We start from the raw sequence: 10,621 nt of genomic DNA on the forward strand, positions 1-10,621 counted from the left end.
TTGGCCCCGAGTACCTCCATTTTGAGGGCTCTTTCCACTTTTCCCCCTCCTATCTTTTCCCTCCTTCCATCTTTCCCACTGATTTTTTGCCAAGGCCCCTTATCCCAGGAAACCTGAAGGCACCCACACCTTTGGGGAGGTGTAAGTGGTCCCTTATTCCGAGACTACAAGTGAAGATGTCCACCATTTTCTTTGGGTGGTGGTGCAGGGATGTGGTCCTTTATCTCAGGACAGTGTTGAGATGGAACTGGGTGTGTGAAGGTTTATTCCCATTTTGTTGCTTCCCCTCCATCCCTCTCCCAAGTAGAGTGCCCACTTCACAATGGGCACATCAGCCCAGTCTTAGAATTATGTGTTGAAGCCGGAAAAGAAGTCACAGGAGACAAAACTTTTTGGTGCGCCTCCACCGCCCCGCAGGGTCCTGGGACACTGTGCGAGACAAGGGAGGTACTTTTTTAATTTTTTTGTAGAGGCGGTCCCTGTCCTCCAGGAGCTTACAATCTAGCCGGGGAGACACAACTAATGCACACTTATACAATCATTACAATTAGCGATTACCACAATATTGACCACAATTGCGTGAGACCTGGGGGATGCAAGATCAGTGAGGGGCTGGGGGCTTGGAGAAGGTGTTTTGGCAAAGATGGGATTCGTTTTCTTGTTCAGTAGGTCCAAATTGAGTGACACATTTCTTTTGGGTGGGAGTGGGGGGAAAGAGGAACTGAGGGAGCAAAGGCAGCAAGGCTGGAATGCAGATGCCATAGGCAAGGGACAGTGAGAGGGCCCCGCTCTGTTTCTTAACCCTCCTCCCTCACCCTCTGCCCTCCAGTCCCGCCACACAGGCACGCAGTTGTCACTTGTCTGCTGCACGGAGATTCAGGGCTTCGGCTGGTGAAGTTGGAATGTCCATTCTGCTGGCTGGTGTGGTTGTCTGGATCTCTGTGGTGCGGCCTGCTGGCATGGCCGTGGCTGTGGGGCTGGGATGGCACTGTCCCGACTTGGTCCAGATCTGAATGCGTTGCCTGTGCCCAGATCTCGGGGTCTGCTCCCCCCATTCCCCCCTCCTCCCTCTATGCCACCCGCAGTAGGACGGGTGCAAAGGGGTGGGGAAGGGATCTGGTGTTGTCGTCATTGTCGGTGCTGCTTCTCCGGGGGCCTACCGGCCCCTCACTGACCTTGGCAAGTGCTCCTCTGGCGAGAGGGCACAGGGGACGCCCCATTCCTGCGCGGCACTGGCTCCCATGCTGGTGGAACTGCACAGGAGCACCTGGTGACACGGCCGCCCAGGGGAGGGGGCTGGAGCCTCAGTTGGGGGCCCGCTGGCGGCGCTCTCCCAGCACGTGCCGTCCGGTTCTCGACACGGTGTACGCCAGCTTCTGCAGGGAGTACCTGAACACCTGTGGCGAGAGAGAGACCCAGGACCTGCCCTTAGAGGCCGAGCACCCGCAGCGTGTCTGTAGTGCTGCCGTGCCCGCCCCTGCCCCGCCCCCTGCCCCGCCCGCCTGTCCAATGAGGAGAGGCGGGTGCGGGCGCAGCTTGTCCACGAGTCAGGGCAGCTGGAGCTTTTCCAACTGTGCTGAAGGCTGCATGGCCGCAAGCTGATTGGACCCACAACTTAGGTATACCTCACTTCTCGCAATGGGCTGTGTCCCTGGAGGATTTCGAAAAGCGAATCCTACCCAGTAAATGCAGCATTCCAGGAACACCTTGAAGGAAATATGCGATTCCTTTGGCAAAGGATTCCTTTAGCAGGGAATTCTTCCTGCAAGGGGTGCTTTTAGGGTAGATGATTTTATGGGCAAAGCAATTCTTCTGATTTATTTCTTTTTACACAAAGCGCTTTGCCTCTATTTGATTTTTTTTTTTTTAATAAAGCGAACTGTCCTTTTTCGGAAGCGCTTTTTTTCTGTTCTATTTTTCCTGCAAAGAACCTTTTCCTCTAATTGTTTTCTTCAAAGCGTTCTTATCGATTCATAGTTTGTTAGCTCCTTTGTCTAATATTTTTTCTGCAAGGCGCTTTTTATCTAATGCATTTTTTTCTGCCAAGTGCTTTTGTCTGATTTATTCTTCCTGCAATGCGCATTTTCTCTAATTCATTTTTTCCCGCGAGTTTTTCTGATTTGTTATAATCTTGTTTGTGGGGTGCTGTTTTTGTTTTTCCCCTGAGAAGTGCCTTTTTCTAACTTATTTTTTTGTCCCACCCCCGCAAGTACTATATTTTCTAAAGGAAAATTTCCCCGCAATGCGCAATTTTTTTAAGGCGGAAAAATTCCGCTGTGTGAGCGGTAAAGTCTCTTTTCGCAAAACAGAAGTGCCCCGCCTCCCTCCTGGGGTCGAGTCTCACGTAGCGGTATTTTCTTACCACGTTGGTCGCTAAGAGCCTCGGCGATCGTCCGCGGCTGGCGCCCGCCGCGCCCCAACTCTTTGTTCCCGGGCGGGCGCACTGGGAAGGGTCTACGCAAGGAGGAGGGCGCAGGGGATGGGCGGGGGCGTGCGGTGCCGGCCGCGGCACTTGGGTGGGCAGGGATCGCGGCAATCAGGACAGGACGGGTCAGGATGCGGCAATTGAGATGCGGACTTGCCGGTTCAGGGGGCGCACATCGCGACCCTCTCCCACCCAGAGCCAGGGCACACTTACCTGCAGCAGCACGCGGAAAATGTACCAGCCGATGATGAGCAGTTCAGCCGAGGCTGCCGCCACTGCCGCCATGGTTCCGAGAGTGGTGGGTGGGTGGTTGAGAGTGAGTGCTGCCGGTTCCGAGGTCCGTTGGCCTCTCGGAGTCCGCTGTTGGGCGCACTGCCGCAGCCGCGGTGGCCGCGCCTTAAGTATCCGCCCACCGCCCAAGTGCGCATGCGTGCTTTGGGGGGGTGTCCGTGAGGAGGGGTGGCCGGGGGCGCTCCTCATTCGTCAGGAGAGGAAAAAAAATAATCCATCTGCTCTTTCCACACCGACCCCCGCCTCCTGAGTTCATCTTAGCCCCTTTCCAGAAGATTCCGCTGTGCCCGCGTTTGAATTTTAATGTAAAATGGAGGGGAAATGCAACTCTGAGTTAGCGCATAGGATATGAGTAGGGGTGCGCGCCCCTTGGTAGCGGAGCCCATCTCTCCGAGCCCGGGCCTGCAAATTCGAGCCCAGTGTCCGGTGCCGCGCCAGATCGCACCTGGGCAAGGATGGAAAAACAGGGGGACCTAATTTAGGGATCATCTGCCCCGCGGAGCAAAAACAGGTGCCCCTTCCAGAAGCCTTGGCTTCACAGGCCCCCCGCTCAGCACTCCCTTTCTAATATCCGATGTATTAGAAGACCACGTCCTCTGCTTTGCGAGAGCCTCTGAGCGCGGAACCTTTCCCTGATGCCCGCATCCCGCTTCTTACGGTTGCTAGATTTACAGCGGTGGCGGCTGTAGGGAGCCGAGCCAGGGCACTGAGCCCTAGGTGCAAAAGCGATAGTCACCGGGTGTCTACCCTGTAGGAAGGATGGCGCCTTTGTATGCGTGGAAGGGATGGGATGAGCTCTCCAAAGAAGTGGTCTGAATGCGCTCTGGGATAGTTTTCTGCTAGGCGGGTAATTCAACCTCTGCTCCCCTACCCTCCAGGCTCTGGTAGGTCTTCCTCAGCCAGCGAGGTTCTTTGTACCCGTTGCGCTGGGCGTCTGGAGCTTGCAGGAGGGTTTTGCTACTGCCGCCAGAGGGTCGTGGCTGCCGCCGCTCGGATTCCTGTCGCGGCTCGAAGACCGGAATGCGGTCTGCGAGCGCGGCCCTGGCGCACCGGTGGCCCGCTGCTCGAGAGCACTTCTTCTCTCCAGCAAACTGCCTGGTACAGGGGCCAACTGGCATTTGCCCCTATGTGGATAGACAATTAATTTTGATTAAAAGCTCATAGAGGTCAAGTTCTATACAGTGCCGGCAGCAGATGGAGAGCGCAAGTGAACCCAGAGAGGTCAGTTTGGACGAAGTAGCATGGTGATTTTTTTTTCCCCCTACATTGACTTTCGAAGAAGTTGGCTGATTTTGGCAAAATGACGCCGGATTATTTGAAAAAGGCAAGCTCATTCTAGGCTGCCATCTTAAAACAAAATATTCAGTGATGCTGCTGTGGCGCCTTCCCAGAGCTTGCAAGGATCCATTGCCGGCAATCTCCCGCCGGCACTGCGCCGCTAACTACTTTAACTCTCCACTGAGCACCTGCTGTGAGAGATACTAGATACAGAATCCTTTTCTTATTCCTCAGGGGTCACAGCATGGAGCCCATGGCCGTCCGGTGGCAACCACAGGGCGGTATTGTGAGGTCTGGGTCCCTTGAGGACGGGCCGCAGCCCCAGGAGGCGATACATGATCTCTGCTGGGCAGGGCCCAGGCAAAGCCAGGCCACTGTGCCGGACCTGCCTAGAGCCCACTGGCCTAGCCCCCAAGAAGGGGAGACACCCAGGATGCTTCTGGAAAGGGTGACTTGGAGAGGAGTAGACTTCCATGGGTGGGCAGGGAGGAAAGGGCATTCACATTTGCTGTTGTTAACCATGATCCATTTTTCCAAATAAGTATACATTCTGTTCCTGTTTTTTTTTTTTTTTTGTCTGTCTGTCTGTTTTGTGTCTGTTTGTCTGTTGTGTTGACTTTTCTCTTCAGGATCCCTGCTGCCTTGGTGATCCCGGGCTGACAGCCAGAGACCACAGCGGCTCAGCTCCTGGAGAGCGAGGGTTGAAGAAAGCAGAGGGCAGCCGCCCGCGCCCGCTGGCTCCCATTAGGTCGGTTCCTGCAGCGGTGCCCGGTGGCCTTGGCGAAGGCCCTGTCCAGCAGAGATCATGTATTGCCTCCAGTGGCTGCTGCCCGTCCTCCTCATCCCCAAGCCCCTCAACCCCGCCCTGTGGTTCAGCCACTCCATGTTCATGGGCTTCTACCTGCTCAGCTTCCTCCTGGAACGGAAGCCTTGCACAATTTGTGCCTTGGTTTTCCTGGCAGCCCTGTTCCTCATCTGCTATAGCTGCTGGGGAAACTGTTTCCTGTACCACTGCTCCGATTCCCCGCTTCCGGAATCGGCACACGACCCCGGCGTTGTGGGCACCTAACAGCCAGCCCAGTTAGCTTTCCAAGGAAGCAGAAGACGGGAGGGGAGGCATTGACATAGGTCATAAAGCATTGGAGTTTCAAATCCCGCGGCCCTGCGGGTGCCACATTCCTGATGGCGCCTTTTTGGCCTGTGACGTTTTATCCTTATAATGTGAATAATAGCACTGACTGGTGCTTTTATCGTAGAGTCCTGTAGTCGTGGGTGGTCTTGTGGTTGTGTGTGTTCTGTCCCCATCTTGGCCCCCGACTGGCAGGATGGCCACCCCCCTCGCCTCATTCCCACGAGGAGCCTGCACCCATCCTGGTCAACTGCCCCAGCATGATCCGGGCAGATAAAATGCCAGTCTCATTGTCACCTCTGTGACCCTTCCTTGTCAGGGGTTCCTTCCTTCTCAGAGTGTTACTGACTCCTCCGTCCCTCTCTTGGCTTCCTGTTAGTTCTCTTTAGCCCTTTCCTTTTTGGGGGAGCACCTGTCCAAGACAGGGCTCAGTTTTGCACTTATCTCGAATATAAAGAGATTGCTGATGCCCGAGAGCCTCGCTTTTTCATCCTTCTTCCCTGGCCGGCAGGCTAGACAGAATTGTGTCTTGACTGCTGTCCACAAATCTTCAGTATTTTCCCCACTTCATTTTGAAGGAAGAAGTAACAGATACATGTTGCTCTTTCACCTGGGGGTCTGGGCTCCTGCTCAGCAACCCAGCTTCGCTTCCTTTGCCCTTCCTCCTGCCTTTCTCAACTGTCGCAAGGAGGGGGCCTCGTTTTGTCTCCCATGCATGCTCTGCAGGATTGATGTGTGGCGTGTTTACGTAGATCTAGCAGTCCCCAGCCGAGTGAATGGGAGAGTACTTGTGTGTTTCATAACAGCCACGATCCCGATAGGTGTTTGGATATTTTTTGGTGTGGTGTGCCGTGCGTGCGCGTGTGTGTATACGTACGTGTACAAGTACATGTGTAAATCCTTTTTAAAGAAGCTTTATCGAACGTGTTGTGATTTTGAGGTGTAGCAATAGCTAGCTTGCAGGGGCCGCTACAGTTGGTATTTAGTATGGGGATTGCAGAGCGACCAGCACACTGGACTCCGAGGTGGTTCAGACGAGACAGAGGGGAGCGGTGGCCATCGTCCTCATGCCAGGAGCTTCTCCGGTCCTGCGCGTATAGACTGTATACGTTACGAAGAATACACGGGAAGACTTTGTGACTGTCACTTGCTTTTTTCTTTTTCTGCGCTTCAGTAGAAGTGTTGGCAAATGAGACTGTCTCCTGGCCCCTGCCCGCTGGCGATCAGCATGGTTGTCCTTCCAGTCTAAACCATCCATCTTTCTCTTGCCTGAAGGGGGAGGGAGGTGGGCCAGGCAGAGGACAGAACTGGAGGCAGTCCATCTAGGGAATGGGACTGCGAGGCCACACTTGTGGAACATTTGGACTGCTATTCTGGAGCTTTTATTTCTGGTGTGTTCGTTGCACAGCTGTTTGAAATGTTTAATAAAGCTTTATAAACTTTAGTCTGTGGTTTTATGTGGCTGCAGTCCATTTGGGTCGTGGTGTTGGATTTCTAAGTTGGTTGGGGGCAGGGGGTAGCATGGAGGGGCTGAGTCCTTGGCGCCACAGTACCTTAGGCTGAAAATTTGATCTGCTCTCTGGAGAGCAGATGGTGGGATTGGGGGAGGGGGAGCAGGGGGCAGGCCAGGCGGTGAACAGGAGGGAGTCTGAAAGTTTTCAGAGATGAGACATTTGCGTTTCTCAGCTCCCATGGCTTCTCGCCTGAAACTGTTTCCCTCCGTAGGAGATTTGAGTAACCGATCCCTTGACAAACAACTTAAGACAGCTGGAGCTCTAATCATCAAGAATTTTTATGGTGCTGCTTTTGAAGTAAAAATAAAGTGAAACCCCTTATGGCATTTCAAGTGGAAAAATAAATAAGGTTGGCCGTCCACACAGGGGGCTCCGGCGATGGCTGGAAGTGCGGGAGTAGCGTGGTTCTGTGCCGTCAATGTGCACGTGCTCCCATGGCCGTGACCTTTGAGACAGAGCTGGTGGCTTTCCAGGGCCCTGTGCTGGGTGTCCACCTCTCCATCTCTTCTCCTTCTAGAAAACATAACAGGAGCACTGCCTGTCCGAGGCACAGGGCTGTTGTGAGAGTTTATTGTTGTAAAAGGGCTTGGGTTGTTTCATAAAAGGTCATCTGTTATACCTAGATTGGTAATTTATTGCTATGAAGTTTTGTGTAGTTTTCTCTTGCCCTTTGCAATCTCCCCATTGTCGGTGTATCCCTTTTTTTCATTCCTGCCATCGCCTATCAGTGGTTTTCCTTTTCTTTGTCAAAACTTGCCAAAGGTTTGTTCATTTTAGAGGTATTTTCAGAGAACCAAACTTATTGATTATATCTGCTGGGTATTTTTCCTATCTGATGCTTTTGTGTTTTTACTTCTGCATTCTTTTTTTTTTCTGTGTTCCTGGATGTATTTTGTGGTTCAGCAAATTGACAGGTTGAGGAGTGTTACACGGGAAGGATGGTTTGTTCAGCAAACATTGAGCCCCTGTACTGGGCTTGCTGGGGATTTCAGGGGCAAGACCCAGGCCTGACTCTCCAGGAGCGCATGACTCTAGCCTAGTGGGAAGACTTAAAAAAATAGACAACTGCAAATTCCAAAAACAAAACAAACAAACAAGGCTTTTGTGGCCACGCTCTCCCGTGGAGGCACCTGGATGATAAATGAAGCCAAGATTATTGCTTACTTTGCTCTCCCTCAGAAAGCAGCTTTCTGTCGTAGGTCAAGCTCACTAAAGAGTCACAAACAGGCCTCCCTCTGAAAGATTTGTGGCCCCTTTCCAGCAGGGAGCCTGCAGCCCACCCTTTCCCAAGGTGATGCCACATCAGCATTCTGTCTGCCCAGCACTGCTTTCCACCTGCGAAGGCAGCACCGGCAGCACCCTGCCCCCTCTTCCTGAAAAGCCTTTCAGGAAAATGAGAAGTGGATATCTCTTCTGGAAAAGAGCAGGGTACCAGATCTTAGAAAACCACACCCTGCAATTCTGCCAGTCGCCGTGGCTCCTGGTGTGAAATGGTTGCTCATGTGGTGGTAACTGGTAACCACAAGATCCCATGAGGCCTGGGTCTGGGCCTCTTTAGGAACTGGTCTGTGCCCTGCTCTGTGCCTCAGTTTCCTTGTAGGTAAGATGTGGGCTTTGGAGCAAACACAGTCTTCCTACCCCTAATATACTGGGACTCCTTTCTCCGAGGAACTTCGGGTCCTCCTGGATGCATTTGAGGAAGGTGATTTGAACTCTGGGAAGGTGGCACTGCATATGCAGCAGTGCATATGCTTTATGCTTTAATGACATGAGCCTAGGTATGCCTCTGTCAGGAAGCCTTCCTGGACTCTTCCCTCTCCCTGGAGATCCAGTTGCCTAGATGACTTCACTCAGCCCTCTGTTGAGTGCTAGTGGTCATGCAGACTTTCTCTTCCGCAGTGATTGGGCTCCCCCCACCTCCCTAGGGGGCTTGCATTGTTATTTAATCCGAGGTACTTGTCAGAACCCTGTACAGGACCAGGCCTTGGGGTCACACAGTGGACAAGGTGGGCCATCTCTGCCATCAGGGAGTCATCCAAACTAATGGGAAAGGGGATGACCTTGGGCAGATAATCCCACAGATGGATATAATATGGACTGTGGCAGGTGCCCTAAGAGGAGTCTAGGGGGGACCTGGTGTGGGCTGGGGAGGATTGATGTTCAGGCTGAGACCTGAGGACAAGTGTAAATGTTAGAGCGAGCAGTGAAATAACAAATGAGACGTTATTTCTCACCATCTAATCAAGCATCTCTGCTTACAGCTGAAGAGACTGGGCTGAAAGCAAAATGAAGGACCACCAGTATCTGGCTGCCCTGGAGGGCTGTATTGGGAGATAGTGAGGGGGTTGAAGGTTGATGTGTTGGTGGCGGGCCCCCAAACTCTGCCCTGAGTGAGAAGTCTTCAGTTTCCAACTGACTGGAACCATCACAGACAAGGATCTGATGGGAGTAGGGGGTTGACCCCATCAGAGCAGCAGCTAATTTAAGGCGGGATGATTTTCAGAGGGACAGGATAGCCTTTGAGCAGTGACAGCAGCAGGACTGTCAGGAAGGCCACTGCCCCGTCTAGATCACTGGGGACAGCGAGAAGTAGACCCAAGGAGCCAGGGTGGGTGAGGAGAGGAGGCAGGAGAAGGAGCAGGCTGGGGAGGGGGACAGAGAAAGATGAGAGACTCCCGTTGAATAGCTGCCGGAAGTGAGGTCACGGAGGGGTCATCCCTTGTGCTCAGCTGGCTGCCGGAGCCAGAACCTAGTCTCCTGGCATCTATTGCAAAGCTCACCCCTCATCCCCCAACCCCCTAAAGGGAGAAAGGGTCACTGCTCTGAAAAGAGGGAGGAACTAAGCAGTGCTCTCCTCAGCAAGCCAGGGAAGGTGATCCTGACTAAAAGCCAGAAGAGGGGCAGAGTTTGGTCTGCCAGGCTTCAGGGAGAGAATTCCATACCGCGAGAAAAACTTTGATTATAGAGCGGGCTCGAGATGAAGGGGAGGAGCTGGCTGAGCAGCAGCTGGAGGCTTCAGACGGAAGCCCTGGGTCTCCCTCTCGGGACTCAGTGGGCATGGACTTGGGGAACAGCTTTAGGACCGACAAACCTTGAGCGATGAGGTTTCGGGGAGCCCGGGCCCTATGCCCCTGCCTCTTTGACCACTCGTCCCTGAGCCTCAGTTTCCTCACTGGCAAAACAGAGGTGGTAACACCCCCTGTAGCCTGGCTCAAGGCCAAGTCTTCACAAATGTTACTGCCTCTCTTCTGTGCCCAACCACCCTCCACCGACCCTTACTGGGTTCAGGCTTCATAGGGATGCAGTCTGATCATCCAGCTCTCCCACTCATTCATTCCTGCAGGGAGCATCACCAGGCCCTGTGCCCAGCCCAGAACCTGATAAGACCATGTCCTCCGTGAGGAGCTCCTGCAGCAGGGGGGAGGGCATCGAGGCAGTCCTGCAGGCGCATGATTACCGTGCTGTGTCATTGGGGCTTTGTGGAGTTAGGGAGAGACCTCATTCGTGAGGCCGTATGTCAGCACCTCAACATGAATTCCCTTAATTATTTTTTACAAGCCCCGAAATGACAAGATCCTAAAAGGGAGAGGACCACCTCCACGGTGCTCTTTCCTGAGAGGCCAGAACCCTGGCTTTGCATCCCTGCTTGGCCACCAGCTCGCCTAGGACCGTCCATGGGTTTTTCCCTCTTGGAAAGAAATCACTGCCTCTTCGGCCTCCTCCTCGTGAGGAACTGGTGCGGGGATGTTTGAGAGTGAGTGCCCTGTCACATACGGGGTAAGCACGAACCTTCCCCACAGACTAACCCTTTGAGCGGTTCTGGCCTCTCACCTCTTTTCCTGGACAACTTGTGGAGAGTCTACAGGGGGACGCCTCACCACCTTTTCTTAAGCTAAATTCTGCCAATCCCTGCCCCACACTGCTAGTGGCCGCCCTCTAGGGCAGGGCGGGGAGCTGGGGCCCTGGGCCTGATCCCCACCCCCT

General features: G+C 53.6%; 2 protein-coding genes across 4 annotated transcripts; one reads left to right on the plus strand and one right to left on the minus strand.

The window, feature by feature from the left end:
• Positions 1 to 389: 389 nt before the first annotated feature.
• NNAT (neuronatin) lies at positions 390 to 2,841 on the minus strand. Of its 3 annotated transcripts, none has more exons than XM_059036838.2 (3): positions 2,639 to 2,799; positions 1,626 to 1,706; positions 390 to 1,397 (listed from the first exon to the last, which is right to left on the minus strand). In XM_059036838.2, exons 1-3 carry the CDS (start codon positions 2,708 to 2,710, stop codon positions 1,305 to 1,307), a joined length of 246 nt encoding a protein of 81 aa, XP_058892821.1. In that variant the 5' UTR covers positions 2,711 to 2,799; the 3' UTR covers positions 390 to 1,304. The 3 variants fall into 3 exon arrangements, with proteins under 3 accessions (XP_058892821.1, XP_058892822.1, XP_058892823.1); XM_059036840.2 differs by having other exon boundaries at positions 1,082 to 1,397; positions 1,631 to 1,706; XM_059036839.2 differs by lacking the exon at positions 1,626 to 1,706 and having other exon boundaries at positions 2,639 to 2,841.
• Positions 2,842 to 4,711: 1,870 nt separating this feature from the next.
• Positions 4,712 to 6,567, plus strand: BLCAP (BLCAP apoptosis inducing factor). Its single transcript, XM_059036842.2, has one exon. It carries the CDS (start codon positions 4,800 to 4,802, stop codon positions 5,061 to 5,063), a length of 264 nt encoding a protein of 87 aa, XP_058892825.1. The 5' UTR covers positions 4,712 to 4,799; the 3' UTR covers positions 5,064 to 6,567.
• Positions 6,568 to 10,621: the final 4,054 nt, after the last annotated feature.

The sequence above is a fragment of the Kogia breviceps genome, chromosome 14 (genome assembly GCF_026419965.1).
Source record: "Kogia breviceps isolate mKogBre1 chromosome 14, mKogBre1 haplotype 1, whole genome shotgun sequence".
In the NCBI taxonomy this organism is placed as follows: Eukaryota; Metazoa; Chordata; class Mammalia; order Artiodactyla; family Physeteridae; genus Kogia; species Kogia breviceps.